At 39.7% G+C, this 15,889-nt stretch overlaps 1 protein-coding gene across 1 annotated transcript in view; it reads right to left on the bottom strand.

Moving 5' to 3' along the window:
- LOC140278487 (disintegrin and metalloproteinase domain-containing protein 12-like) overlaps positions 1 to 14,566 on the bottom strand; it is an 81,421-nt gene extending 66,855 nt beyond the window's left edge. The window contains exon 1 of the mRNA XM_072373504.1: positions 14,078 to 14,566. Coding sequence (XP_072229605.1) covers positions 14,078 to 14,177 — 100 coding nt within the window. The 5' untranslated portion in view covers positions 14,178 to 14,566. The remainder of the gene's footprint in view (positions 1 to 14,077) is intronic.
- Between the last annotated feature and the right edge of the window lie 1,323 nt (positions 14,567 to 15,889).

Below are 15,889 nucleotides of genomic sequence, written 5' to 3'. Positions count from 1 at the left end.
AGAAGCTGCAATCTTTCTAAATAGTACAAATTGTGAGCACACACAGTGTCAGACTGCAGGAGTGAGCCAGTGGAGGGAGGACACAGCTAACAGGGTTCCTGCAGTAATCAGCTTCCTGCAGCGGGAAGTTATTTTGTTGCTCGGGTGTCTCACTAAAACAGCAGGGGTTGTTGCGCCATTTATTTTAGTGTGAACATCCTAAATCAAACGTTTGCTTGTTTTTTTGTTTGTTTGTTTCCACCCAATGACGTTCCATCAAGTGTGTCCAAACAGCAGGGGAACAGATTTCATTCGAGGGTGATGTCAGCGGACTTGTGAGAAGCTCTGAGGATAACGAATGGCATGTTTAGAACATGAAGCTTTTTTCCATCTTAATTTTGAATCACATTTCCGACGCATATGAACATAAAACACACACAAGGGAATAAACACATCACAGATTATTATTACCGGCAGATTCAGATGTCTTCATATATGTGACTCATTCATCTAAATTGCTGAGTCTGCTATTTATCCAGCATAAATAACCCAAGTCAGGCACAAAGCTCCCCAGCTGAGCTATGCTCTGCTATTCTGTGGAAACCACTACTCTGGAGTTCATCAGACAACCATTCCAGATGATAGCAGAGAGCAAGAGGTGACCAGCTCAGCAGTCCTCATCCAGCTCTAGCTGGATGATGAGAAGCAGACTTTGGTGAGGATGAGACAGCATCACACACAAAACAGTGGGAGCTGCTCTCTACGTTCATTAATTTTAGATAACCGCACAGTCTGAGTGAGGTAACCATGACAAGAAAGGGAGCTGTTGTGGTTTATGGATTTTGTTATGTTCTTTGTTTTAGTTGTGACTTTTATATTTAGTTGTGTTCTTTTATATTTTCATGTTCTGTGTTTTATTTCTAAATTAGCATCTGAGTAACCTTTACTTTCTCTTTAATTTGGTACAGCTTGTTCTCTTGTGCATTTTGTGTATTTTTGCCTCGTGTCATTGTTTTACACTTAAGTTCTGTTGCTGAGTGCCAAACACCTGCGTTCTTTTAGTTTTTGGTTCAGATTATCAGTGTACTCCTCCCTGATCACGATCTGATCATGATCATCATTTCCTTCGCATTTGGTTTTCAGATTTTTGACTCCCTACATCTGTAGCAGCTTTGTTTTGAAGTTTATTTTTTTGTCCTTCACATGGTTACCTCCTGCATTTGACTTCTGCATTTAGGTTCTCCTATTGTCTCCTTCCATGACAGAATGTGTACAAAACAACAAAATCCACTATGACAGGAGCTCATGACAAGCTCAAGAAAAGTATGGATGGATAAACAGATGATGAGGGATATCAAAGAGAAATTTTGACAGAAAAAAGGTCAGGTCGACATTGTGGCTGAATCAAGTTATGAGGCTCACACACACACACACACACACACACACACACACACACACACACACACACACACACAGATGGAACAGCCATTGCCTTTTCTAATCGACTTTGAAGATGAGATTCACAACTGTTCAGCGTTTGGTTCCTTTACTTCAAAGTCTGCAAGTGAATAACCATTTTGTTAATGTGGTGTGCTATGAGGTTTAATTTCTGCTTATAAATGGCATTATATTAGTGGAAAGGGTCTGCCGGCTCATATCTTTACCACATGCTTGGTGGAGACATTTGGTAAAGTTAGAGTATAGCTGAGCTTTATGTGCAGTGTGCAAGTGGCTTTTGTTAGCTAGAATGTTATAAGAGCAGGTAGGGGCATTTAGGGAGCGGTAAAAGTGGCACCAGAACCCCAAGCCTTATTTATGTTCAATAAAGGAGAGTGTAAACAGAGGTCTTAATAAAGCAGAGTTTTGGCCATGATCACCTCCCTTTATGCTCCACTGTAAAAGGAGAGCTTGTGCAATTTATATTGCTTCAATAAAGTCAATGCTTGGTGGGAGGATTGTATGTCTGTGTATGTGGATATGTGGACTGTGTGTGCATTTGCGTGTAGGTGACAGAAACATAATACAGAGCTGTGACTGTAAAGCATTAACTAGAGCTTTCCTTCGGAGCATTGCAAAACAAAACAAAAACCTATAGTGCATGCTGTATGTGAAGCAATTACACTCTAATACTTGTTCAATGAATGTTGTAAGATTCAGCAATCATACTGCAGGTGAATATACTGTAAATAAGTACTAATTATCTGACTTGTCAAAAGACATTTAGAGTTTTAACCCAGCTGAAGCCCCTTTCATACATGCACTGCACTCCATTAATCTGAATGTATCAGCTGAATGTATCGGTGTGACGTCTGAATGAGCTGTACCATTTTGCAACCACAATCTGACAAGATCAGGCCTAGAAACACATTAGCATCCCTTTTAACATGCCACAAGTCTGAAGTGCTGTAGTCAAATTAACAGACAGACATGCACAGCAGGAGTGGGTTAATTTGACACATGACCAGCTGTTCAGAGGACAAACAGATGGAACATGTTATCAAATCAATAAATAACAATGCTTCCCAAACTTTCCCCCTCCAAAGTTTTACCAAATTAGCTGCAGCATCTAGTCACTCCTTTAGAGTGTCAAAGACAAATTAAGTAGAGATAGCAATCATTAGAAGCATCTGCTCTCAAAACAACATGTTGGTTGAAGAAACTGTTTCTGTCTGTAGTAAAGCAGTGAAGATTCAGATGATGCCCTCAGTTAAGGTGAAAGATGTATTTTCTTGCATTGTAATTAAATCCTCACAATTGTAACTAACTGTTCAATAAGCTTGAACATGCAGAAAGTGACATTTTCTGGTGCTTTCATCTACCGCTGCTACTGTATGTGTCACACAGCCACAATATGAGTAGTTATGGCATATGACATCTTGTGGCACCCTCCAGTAGGACATGTCCGAAACACTCTTGTCCCCTCTTAACCAACTTAGAGTGGGCAATTCACCCTTTGCCCACTCAGGACCATGGTCTCAGACTTAGAGATGCTAATTCTCATCCCAGGTGTACATCACCACTGTGCCTGCTGGACGTGTCCACTCGATGAAGTTATGAACAGAACCAGTGACAAAGGGCAGCCCTGTTGGAGTCCAAAATGGACCAGAGACTGACATACTGCCAGAAATGCAAACCAAGCTCACACTTCAGTTGTACAGGGAACGAATGGTCTGCAACGAGGAGACCGAACCCCACACTCCCGAAACACGTCCCACGGGGCATGGTTGTAATCCTTGTAATAAAAGCATACAAATCACATGATGGTTGATCACATGATCACATTACTGGTTGGGAAAACTCCCATGCATCCTCCAATAAGAGTAATTAGCTGGTCCAGAGTTCAACAAGCATAATGAAAACCACATCAACTACCTGTCAGACTCTTCTCTCCAGCACCCCGCATAGACTTTCCTAAGAATAGTGATCCTTCTGTTCTTGAAACACACACTCTGGCACCCCTTTTAAAGAAAGGGGACCACTACTCTGGTCTGCCAGTCCAGAGGCACTGTCCCAGACCTCCATGTCAACCATAAAGCCTAACAACATTCAGGTTCTTAAACAAAGCTACTTAAGGAGCACTCCTGAATTAATTGCTTCCCCAGAGTCTAGGGGCTGCCGGTCCCATGCAGGAAACAAGTGATCTCCCTCATTTCTTTCCAGATCTCAAGACTTCTTTTGTTACAGTCATTTTACAAATCCAGCTCATCTCTTTCTCCCTCTTCTTTGTAGAAATCGCCTCTACCAAAACAAATAAATAACTGCTCGGCATTATTGAACCCCTGAACCATTCTTTGTTGTAACCACAACACTCTCCTTAACAGGCAACAAAGTAATAATGCAGTCATAGTAATCTTGTCTTTTGCAACACAAATGACATGCTGTTCGTTTCATCTGTGCACTCGATGAGGCCATGGCCTCCAGTTGCACACAGCTCATTCCTGAGATGGGATACAGACTCACATCAATAAAGAACACTCCAGATGACATTCAGCCTGATGACTGGCACAGAAACAAAAGCACACAAGGACACATTCCAAAGTCACTTTGACAGCAATTCTCTCTGATATTTAAAATTCTAGATTTAGATTGAAAAATAACCTGAAGGCAACACGACAAGTAAAATTACAAAAATTGTACAAAACCAAGGACAATACTTACAGCACTGTTTTGAAGATGTGGATAGTTTAGCAATAGCACAAGTACACTACTTACAAGTACCATTATAAAATACTGATCTATTACAGTATTTTTAGTCAAGTTGCTGCAAAATATAATGGATGTGGGTTTGAAGTGCAGACTATCAGGTTTTTATTTGAGTTTAAATTCAATTAAATTTAAATCAAACACTAGACTGGAGGAGAGGTTCGGGAATTAGGGGTCTTTACTATGTAGCACAGCTTTTCAAGGGACCAAATGGAGTTGCAGAGGAGCTGTCAATGCAAGTGAAAGAGACCATCTTCAGGCAGGATAAACCAAAGCAAATCCATCAAAGAAACAGCAGGGACATGAGAAGCATTGCAACAGCCTAGTACCTTGAAACATTCTGAGAAACAAAGGCACACACTGGTGAGCTCAGCAATATAGAAAGGCCTGCACATCTGCAGAAAACAACAGATTAGTCATCAGCCAAGAAGAAGCATGGTTTTTCGATCTAAGGCTTCCTCGAAGTGTCCTTGTGCAAGATACTGGACCCCAAAAACTGATTTTACCTCTTAAACATCCATCATGCATATGATAGAGGAAAAGCACCGCATAGCCCTTAATGCTGTATAGATTAAGAAGTGCTAGATGAGTGTGTGTGTGTGTGTGTGTGTGTGTGTGTGTGTGTGTGTGTGTGTGTGAATGCATGAATGTGGCTTGTGGTGTAAAAGTGCTTTGAGAGATCAACAAATTGGAAAAGTAATGTATAAATACAGTCCACTTACCAAATCAACACCTTTACAACATCCATCCAAATGAAGAACACTCACCAGCAGGACGGCATATCATTGTCCAAGTTCTCAACAAAAAAAAAGTATAAAGAAGGCTTGGAACAGCTTATAGTTTGAAGCATCACCAGAAAAAACATGAGGAGATAGTCTGATAGCGTTAATAGGCATGGCTTCCAGAGGCTCTCAGTCAACAATGTTTATTCGTTCCGTTTATAGGGATAGTCTGCTCAGACGCGGACAAATACAGTAAAGTTAAAGGGATTATTCCATTATCATTACACAAGTTCTGTGATTCTTTCCAAGTATGGTATCAGGTCATAACTCTGGATTTTTATATTGTAATCATTTTAGATCCAATGTAAATACAGACAATAAAAATCAGTCAGCTTCACCTTGAACCATAGGTGAACCAAAGTGAATGTGAATGTTGAAATAAACTAAATAATATGCAGTGCATAGTATTTTTGAATTAGGGACAAAGTTTAATTAGAGCTTTAATCTGAAAGATCTGAATACTTGCAACTCCTTGAACTTATTTTTTTTAAAAGTACATACATGTGGACATGTGGAATTAATCAAAATCTTAGTTTGGCCTGCTTCAAGAGGAACTATGGCAAAACATGACAAAGAGGCATAAAAAATATGTCTCCTTGGTTCCATATGGACGTGTGCTTTTGTTCAAGCAGATCTAATAAAATGATCACCTTTACTGCATCAAAGCATGTGTCTACAGTCTTTAATCAGAGCACAGACCAGACTTGGGAAATCATCCAGTAAACCTTCTATGCCAAAAGTTGTTCTGACATCAGCCCCTGGGAGAAAACTTGGTCAGTGTTTATAGCTATTGTTCAAACATAAAAAGCATAATTGACAGGCATATCACATACTCAATTTAGCTCCAATCAGAGTGGGCAAATGATGCTAATTCAAACAGAATGGTGATTGGGAATAAAATTATGAATAACGCAATGAGAAGACCCATCAAGTAGATATCCTATCAAAAATTACCTTGAAGGGAAAAACAGTAAACTTTTCTGCTTTCTTTGTCTTCTATTGGTCTTTTATCTTATCAATTACGATAATTAGTTGCCGCTCTGTTTTTCTAACTAACAAATTTATCTTTCATTCAAAAAATGTCAAAACATAACAAAACTACCCATATAATGTTGACTTTTTTAGAGTCAGCCAACAAAGAAACATCCAAACACATGAACTGACGAATCAGCTTGGAGTAAATCATCAATAATTTTGATAATCGCAACACTGTTTTAGTCATTTATTTTGAAGAAATGGTTCCAGAGCCTCAAAAGTGAAGAATGGCTTTTCTTGCCTTTAATTGCCTGTGCTTTTCAAACTGTAGCTTTCATTGTAACAATAGAATACCTCTGTAACCAGTGAAGAAGTATGCCACATTGGGGTCTTGAAACATAGCATTATCACCATTTCCTAATATTTCCAACTTAGAATTATTAGTAAAAACAAACCATATAGTAATCACTGATGAAAACAATCAATGCTAGCAGCCCTGGGTGACAACGAAAAGTGAAAGTCAACAATTTTCTACACAGTAAATTAAAAAGCCTTAAATTTATATTGACCACCTTATTGACCTCACCTTGTTTCCTGTAATTTGCTACCGGAGCCACAATTCAGAATTCACAAGGATAGCAGAGCAAAGGTTAAAAGTGCCTGGTAATCTTGGCTTGACTCCACAATAAACATCTGACCCAGCTGGGTGACATAATGTCAATAACCCGAGGGTCGTGTTAAGTGGTACAGAAACCTTCAGGTGACATCACGGTAAATGGAATCTGCACACACTGTTAATAGGTCCTCGTTAAGTTAAATCTAATATTGTAGCAGTGTGTCAAAAGCCACTACAGTGAAAGATGTTAATGGCTGTATTTATTGGTAGATCATTTTTTGGGAGCATATTTAGGGTTATAAGTAAACTGTTTAACGCTGAGCTCCCTCTACTGGTAAATACCTCTTTTGTGTCAGCACATAATTACTCTATGGGAAATAAATGTTTCTGCAGCATAAGTTCCCCTTGGCTCAGCAGGAGGTTGACGCTGTCCGAGAAACTGGTTCAGTTATGCTCTCAGCGGTGAGACACCATTAAGCCACCCCCGCCCCCTCATGGCTTGCGCTCACTGCCTGCCTTGAACCCCATGTGCCTTCTTGCAGCAGCGAAGGTCAGAGTCAGAGAGCCTCTGGAGCAGAGCTGTGTGAAAGCTCATTAAATGGTTCCTATGACGGATTTCATTTACAGCTCTCTGGAACTCCTCTCTGTCATGGGAAGCACATGCCTGGCGCACATTCAAAGCCCCTACATAAAGTCACGCAGCTCAAGGATTACAACAACAAAGACTGATATGAGTGTTTTATTAAATAAACCAAAATAGTTCTGACACAGATAATTCAATAATCAGCTAGATAGATGCAACACTTTTGATATATATCAGTTCAATTACGTTTAAGTAAATCGTTAAAGATGTTGAATATAAATATAAATTGAAGCATCCCAGTGTTTCATCAAGACAGAGACCCAGTGCACATAAGGGATGACAACATAGTTGAACAAAGAGCAGCAACAATCAGTGTCCGGCCAATGTTCTGAATGGGCTTTTTTTTGTGATCATTTCTGTTAGAAATGTCACACTAGTCCAACTTAGGACAGTACTGCTTCTCCTCTGTTTTCTTTGTTACTATGGTGACGCATCTGTCCACAGGATTGGTTACCTGAAAAAAGGCAACTGTGATGGCACAATTGCCATTCTGAAAAGCATGACCTGGACCATCCCTAGATGTGTGGTGGGCAAAACTTCCCTGCTTAAGTCCTTTTGTTTTTTTTCCACAACACTTCCCAGACAGCAGGAAAAAAAAGTGAAGATTTGAAATCTCTCTTTGTAACACAGTAACCTGAACAACGTTCCTTTTTGAACAGCGGCTCCAACCTTAAAATTATAAAATGAGAGAGAACTCCCATTTTTAGTCTCTGTCTGAGAATCTGAAAGCAACCAAGCTAAACTTTTAACAAGGCTGGATTGGTCAAGGTTGTACTTGAAACTTTCTCAGCTATTGATGTTCTGCTTGGCCCGCTTCACTTAAAAATACATCACAGGTTCGCCTTTGAAACAAAAGTCTGACAGACACAGAGGAAGCAACTGGCAGCAGCAGGCCTTCTTTGGGGCCAATTTGTTGGAGATTTATGCAGGTGGGAGGTGACCTGTCTTGTTTCTGTTAACACATGCGCCCATTCTAAAAAATATTGCTGCTTTGTCTTTTTCAAGGCAGAATAGAGAAGTGATATATGTGTGGATGCTGACTGCTAGGCAGGACAATAACATTATCTGGAGCTGATACATGAAATCCTGTGTTTCAAGTCTCATTAAAAAAACAATGACTATAACTTCATATGGAATTTACTCAAAGTGAGGCAAAGTGGTGTTTTCCCACAGCACAATATGTTAATTTTGACTGGCAAGTTCTCCCTGTGCCCTTATACATTATAAATTGATAGTACATAAATATTCATATTGTGTATTTGTACAGCTAAAGATAAACCAACAGCCAGAACAAACATTTCTTTTGTCAACAAACTTGGCCAATAAAACGTGATTCTGATTCTGTGCAGTGCCACTTACACTTGTGGTACTCAGCACTGCCAGAATCAACACTGGAAAAATTAACAAAGCTGTTAAAACTTACACAACTAACAGAACTAATGCAACTTAAGGTAACTGCACAGGACAAATTCTACCATGTCCAAGAAGTAAAAGCACAGTTGGAACGAATAACATTAGGTGACAGGACTGTTTCAAAGGACAATCTAAGTTGGAGCCCTTCTAAGCCTTACTCTTTCAAGGGGGCTTTCTTTTCTTTTTTTTTTTTTTGCTGAAGAACATGGTTTATTCTATTGAGAATTGAAAATATCCAAGTTCTACTAGACTTTACAGTAGGTTTGCAATACAGAAGCACAGATTACACAGGCAGTAGGAAAGTAAGTTAAGTTTATGCTCGCTGCTCTCGACTTTCCAAACAGGATGCGCAACAAAATTGGTGTTATTTTAGCCAATTGTGGATCTCCGTTTTTTTTGTAACTTGTTGAGTACTATGCAAGTGATCCGTTTGAAAAATATAAAGAGCTGCAGGGAAGAGTGTGTGAAAAGGTCTGTCTTTATAGGCATCTGCAAGAACTATTAAAACCCACGTTATAAAAAAAATACAGCTCAAAAGTAAAACAGATAAGATGAAACTATGTAGTTACATATATGTATGAATAATGTACTTCCTTTTTGACTCCCTCTAGTGCTATTACTACTGCATAGAGGTGTGATTTTCTCAGTAGTGACACCAACTGCAGCACGTACAACAGGCCTCAAGCGGTGGTATACGCTGTGATGGCACTGTGGTGATTTCACTCTTCACTCATATGGCTTAACTGCACAGTTTTATCAGAACATAATTATATTGGATACACACTGTGCAAGTTAATGAAAAATGATCAGTGTGACGGTGCGTCTTTGGTCTTGGCTCCAAAAAGTGGTCTCACGTCCCACCAAACAAAGATGTTTATGGACTGCTACCATTGAGGTCTTGCAAGCAAACATAGGCTGGGATAAAATTCTCACTGAAACTCATTATCTCACAGTGTGACTGATGCTATGATTTACAAGAACCAACCAACTGGAATGAAGCATATGAAATGTTGATAAGTGCAACGCTGGTGATACATATTTTTTTAAATAACAGTACAAACAAAGTAGATGGAGGCAAATGTGCAAAATGTTTGGTATTCCAAACTAGTATTAAATGTAGTTGAGCTGTTTCAGCAGAGGTCCTGTTGGCATGAAGTGTCCTCCAGCTGTTATAATGACCATGCCAAAGATAAGTAAATAAATCATCATCAGAGATTGTAAATGTGTTAAATATGTAAAACCCAAGTTTATGAGTGTCTACCATTTAACTAACAAGACCTCACAGGAAATTTCACAGGCTTCACACCGCAAATAGTTCTATACTACTGTAGTATGGCTCAAAATGTGCTATATTTAGATTTTAAGTGTCAATATTAGAAAATAAAACAGTATTCACACTCGTTACAGAAGTGATGGACCTGCTTATCTCAGTTTGTGAAAAGTATTCACGAGGGGTATGTTTTTCATCCTGTTTTATTCCAATAAAGACAGCTGACATTTTTAACATCTAAGAAAACAAAGTGTTGTGTTTCAGAATCACAATTCAAAATGCTTCGTGTGTAATGAGACTATATGAGTGTATGGACGGATGACAATTAAAGGAGTGATCTGAATCCTTGAAGCATGTAGTGAGAAAATCTGGTGGAGGACAATTCAATTGCATTGTTTGGGTACACTTGTCCCCTATGAGTGAAGAGTTTGCAAATCAACACCAAGGTGTTGTACTGAGCAATCCCCTTTATCATATGATCAAATATTTCTATTTCAATGGGAGTGGTCTTGTTCAGGATGACTATACCCTCATTCATCAGGCCCAGGGGAACCATGAATGGTCATGAATCAAATACTGGGGTCTACACAAACAAGGGAATCATTTTTGGAAGGATGGCATTGCATCCATAGGTGGAACTTAAACTCACCAAGTTGGATTTGATGTGAAATAGCTGAGGCAACTGAACCCTGTGACCAGATGCGAGAGAAGACGCAGAGGGAGAAGCGTGCTGAGCTAAACTATGACCTGCCTGGGTGTGAAAGTCCAATGTGAAAGCCCAGAGCCAGCATCAGGTTTCAGCTCATGTTGAAAACGTTTGTTGCGTGGGTCAAATGAGTCCAAAGGAGACTTGAAGAAATTAATGCAACACATGTAGAGTCAAGCCACATGAGCACAGTCCAGCTATTTCCCCCTCTCATATATAAGTATCCCCACACAGAAAAGCAACTGGTTGATCAATCTGTCTTGATTCACAACCATGCATCAACTGCTCACCAGCCTCATGGGTCTTTAATATCCTGAACAAGTCATCTGGAAGATATGAATCCATTCATACCGAAAAGATATTAAATGCTTTTGACTGGAGATGGGTCACATCACGGTGATAATGTCTCTTTGGGGGAGGACACTGTTGGCTACAGGAATGTTTTACAACAGTCCAAAAATACATTTCGCAGCTCACTTTTCATTTGTCTGAGGGTGCAGCAGGCAAGTGCATGCAGCGCTCGAGGCAGAGACAGTCATGTTGGCCGAAACAATACAGCTGACCAGTAAATACAGGCTGACGCTAAGTGTGTCAACCATGGGAGGAAATCATGCAGTAGTGATCTTAGGCGAGGACAAGGATATGACAGACAGGAAGGAAAACTACCAAGAAAGCATAAAGGAGCAGTCTCATGAAATATGTATGTAAACATGACGTTTCTTGAAGCTGAACGGTCCCATCTTTCCCCAGCAGCCTTGTGTTGGCTTAGGTGTGAAGAAAAAGTGGTGATGCATAAATGAGCACTGTCACTTTGCATTCATTATGCTTCATCTTGAAGTAAGACTGCAACCAATTGTTTTTTTAAATCAAAACGTATTGTCTTTGTCTAAAATATGCAAAAAGGAAATAAATACGACCCCGAAATCTTCATTTGTTCAAGCTTTCCACATCTCCTATATTTTAGACTCATCTTGAATTTAATTTGGGTTTTTAAGGCAAACTATGGAACTATCCAGAAAATAACTGGTGTCAACAAATTAGAAATAAAAGAGTTTAAATATTGTATTTAAAAAAGTGTTCACCTTGTAAATAGTATCAAGTCTTTTTGGGATTAGTCCTACAAACGTTGGAGGTCTCTTCCACATACAAGCCCAACCACACTTGGTCAGACGTGTTACTGATGCACCACTGGGTTTAGGTCCAGACTCTGGCTGGGTCACTGCAGGACTTTAAAGAGTTTTCCTGAAGCGTCTCCTGCATTGTCTTGTTGCTGTGCTTTGAGTCACCCTGTTGAAATGTAAACTCTGGGAAAGGTGGTTCATTCAGCATTGTTCTATGTTTTTCTGCTTCCACCTTTCCCTCTATCCCCCACAGAATGATGCTACCATCACCATGTTTGACTGTATGGATGGTGTTAATGAAGTGATGCTCTGTCTGGTTTCCTCCTGCACACATCATTGGTCATTTTGGTTAAACAATGAAATCTGACTTTCATCAGATCAGAAAAAAATGCTTCTTGTGGTCTGAGATTTATTTAGGTACGTTTTGATTAACTGCCTGTTTCGTGCCTTTTAGATAAGACAGTTTTGTGTCTGGTCACAGTTCTATTAAGACCTGATTTAAGGAATCCTGCTTCTTTCTGTAAGTTTCTTTCATCTCTACAAAAGAACTCATAGTAGCCATTGGCTCACTGATTATCTGTCCGGCCAAGGCCCTGAATCCTGATTACTCAGATTGACTGGACAACAATCTAGGAAGACTGTTAGTGGTTCCAAACTTCTTTGGGTATAGAAAAATGGAGGCTTCTGTGCTTTTGGGCACTTTAAATGCTTCATAAATTGTGAGCCGCCTGTGAGGCCTTATATAGATAAGTGTGCCTGCTCTTAATTAAGCCAATTAAATTAAGATAGACACGGGTGCCATAAAAGGCATTTTTATTTATATTTTTTTAATTACTTTTTTACATTATTTTATGAAAATTAACAAAACACTCAAAAGAACTGATTTGGCTGTCATTTTGGAGAATTATGTATGGAATGACAAGGAAATAAAATGTACTTAAACCATTTTGAGATGAGTCTGAAAGATTACAAAATGAAAACTTTCTGTAAGCACTGCTTTTCTTTATAAGGCGATAAAAGGATTATCAAAACTGTAGCCAGCAGAGTTGTGTGGGTTTTAAAAAGCATTTGTCACACTGCTTCCTCCATTCGTTTGTCTCAATCAGCCCCAGTTACCGCGACACAGGTGCACGTACTGCTAATATAGATCATCTCAGTCTCTCCCACCCACACACACCAGCGAAGTGGCTATGATGGGCTTCAGTGAGTGTGCACCCACGGGAAAGACACATCAAGGCGAGCGTCTGATGACGATGAACTGTTGATTAATAAATTAACAACTTCCTCTTGCTTCAATCCCGGTCTAACACATTTGCCCTTGCTGGTAATTAATTCCCAGGATTCCGCATTGAGTGTCGTGACTGTCGGGGTGTTTAGATATAAAAGTTTTCAGTGGGCTCCAAAGCTCAAATGCAGACACTCACCACTTTTTTTTAAACATTATGAGTAGTATTCTTGTTGAGTCTCACCTTGAGGGGAAGCGAGTGCTGGTGTCATGAGCCACAGCCCAAAGGGTTGCCATTATAAAACACGACAAACACACAAGCAGCTCCCCATCTGAACATCTCTATTTTCATTTTCTGCTGAGATGTCGAAGACATAACCATCACAATATGCAGCCTTGGAAAAAAGAAAGATGAAAAGAGAAAAAAAAGAAGCTCCTCATCTTACTAAATTCAAATCAACCATGAGACTTTTATTTTATTTTTGGTGCCAAAACAGCCCTGAAATCCAACCCTAATTGAAGAACTGAAATCTGTTTGAAGTGTCTTAACATTCTAAAGCTTGATGCAAGAACAAAATGCCTCAAGTGTTCCCACTGATTACCACAGAGATTCAGGATCATCAATTATACAGCTCCTACACCCTTTTGAGGTACACACTGGGAGGACTGCCAGCTAAAATAGCATGCTCTGCTCTTAAGACATAGATCTACTGGAAAGACTGAGAGCAAGCCATGAATTCCGAGTTTGTGCACGCTGGAAGTGTATCACTCTGCCCAAACTCGTGTAACAGATTTGTAAATTGTGTGTACTTAACAACGGTTTAAAGAAAAAAAAAGAACCATGATGCCTTCAGAACAGATGAAAGGAAAACATGAATGGAAAATGTGAAGAATAAAAGAATATAAACACATTGCAAAACAAATACAGAGTGACAGGTGAAGGCATGTTAATTTCAAGATAGCGAAAGGTTCGATCTTCGTGTGCTTAGTTAGTTAGTTATTCGAAATGTGACAGTAACCTAATTATATGAATATGAATAAAACAATCACTGTAGTACTTTTATTCGCTGATCTTTTTCTTTTGATTCTTTTTTTTATTATTATCATTATTTTAAATAGAAAATATTGCCTCTCCTCCTCTTACCTCCAACAGGGTGCACCTTGTCACACATCAACAACGAGACGGTTAAAGCCTGAAGTGCTGTCAAAATAACAAACTTCAGACTCCGGCTCCCGGGGTTCATGGTGCTGAGGCGTGGACGGCAACTCTCTACTGCAGCTCAACCATCATACCGCCAGAGTTCAACAACAGCTGATGTGCAAGAGCCTCCCAAGGATAAAGTGACTTCCTGAAATTTGATCAAGTGCGTGAGCGGTGGTTTTGGAAATCCCGATGACAGCTGATTAAACTCTGCGCGCTTTTCCCATTCAAAGATCTCCAGGTGTGTGGGCGCCTCGTGCAAAAAGTGAGAGGCTGCACAGAGTGATGAGAGCTGAACGGTGAAAACATTGACACATTCACAAGCCGCTGCTGTCTCAGTCGCCTACTGGAATGACATCAATTCCAGGGTAATTACTGGCGAGAACTGTTGTCTTATGAGTACGGACCATGTGCTTCCATGAGGCGCTCCGCGAGGTCCTAAAACCAGCTGAGTGGCTCAGATGCGTCAAGGTTGAAACAAAGAGGGTGAAACATCCGGTTTACAATTTCAAACTAAAATAATCCATTCTAGCCAAAAAAGGTTTGAAATTAAATTAATCTATTTTTCCTCTTCATCTACTTATTCGCTTCTCCTCCTCCTTCCTATTTTGACTTAATCAAAATTAGGCATATCGTTCCCCACACTCACCTTTCACACGAATGAGAGTCCATGTTTTTTGCTCGACTTTGATCAATCATCTTTTGCCGAGACTTCATTGGTGTGCAAATAATCTGTATGCTGTATGAACCCGATCAAGCAACAATATCTACTTTCAGCAGGTTTCATTTTGTCCAGAGTCAGAATTTCTATCTTCTGTAAGGAGCGTATGTTTCTCTGAGACTAACAAAATGTAACAGTTCAAATGAGAATGAGCACTGTTCTGAAATAGAGCAAATGTGGCCGATGTCCTGAAACAAATACAGGAGGTGGGCAGAAAGAAAAGGAAAGCTGTGGTTAGTTAGTGGGACTGTTTGAACACAAAGGTTAGGCTCTATGTTCACACAGAGAAGTCACAGACAGCTAAGTGCACACCCTGAGAGATTTTTCTCCATCATCAAGAGAACATAAACACATAACATATCATGTTATGGGCACACTGTTGGGTAAAGTAACAGAGTGACATTCTGTTACTCTGCCATCGTCTGCTATGCCATGACACTTAGAAACCTCTCAGCCACAAAACTCTTTCAAGATCAGATATACGTAAAAGTGACTGAAACATTGGGAGCGTTTTGCTGCATGCCTATTTTTTCTTTTGTGTGTGTGTGTGTGTGTGTGTAACATTACATTTATCCAAACACTCGAAGGCACATGTTGTATTGACTAAAGTAAAATATGCTTGCATAAAACTAATGTGTTGAGGTTGGGTCTGTTAAGTGATTCCTTCTTGTTGGTTCTCGCAAGCTTCAGTTCCAACCCATATCAGACACAGCATACATTCTCGATGATGCATGAAAGCTATGTGGATGCAGTTTGGTAGACAAATGTCCAATGGTGTTTGGACTGGAGTTTCAGGATTGAAAGTAAATTTGAATTAGATCCATCCATCCATTTTGATTACCCTCTTAATCCAATTTTGGGTCGCGGGGGGCTGGAGCCTGTCCCAGCTGTCATTGGGCGAGAGGCAGGGTACACCCTGGACAGGTCGCCAGTCCATATGTTTGAATTAGATGAAAAATATTAAATAAATCCTGCTGTTCTTGTTTTTATATCTATATCTATATATATATTTTAAGCTGCCAAGTAAAACAGTC

Source organism: Leuresthes tenuis, unplaced genomic scaffold, assembly GCF_036924035.1.
Source record: "Leuresthes tenuis unplaced genomic scaffold, fLeuTen1.0.hap1 SCAF_20, whole genome shotgun sequence".
NCBI classification, from domain to species: Eukaryota; Metazoa; Chordata; class Actinopteri; order Atheriniformes; family Atherinopsidae; genus Leuresthes; species Leuresthes tenuis.
The sequence above is the reverse complement of the archived record's forward strand: the minus strand, read 5'-3'. Positions and strand labels throughout refer to the sequence as shown.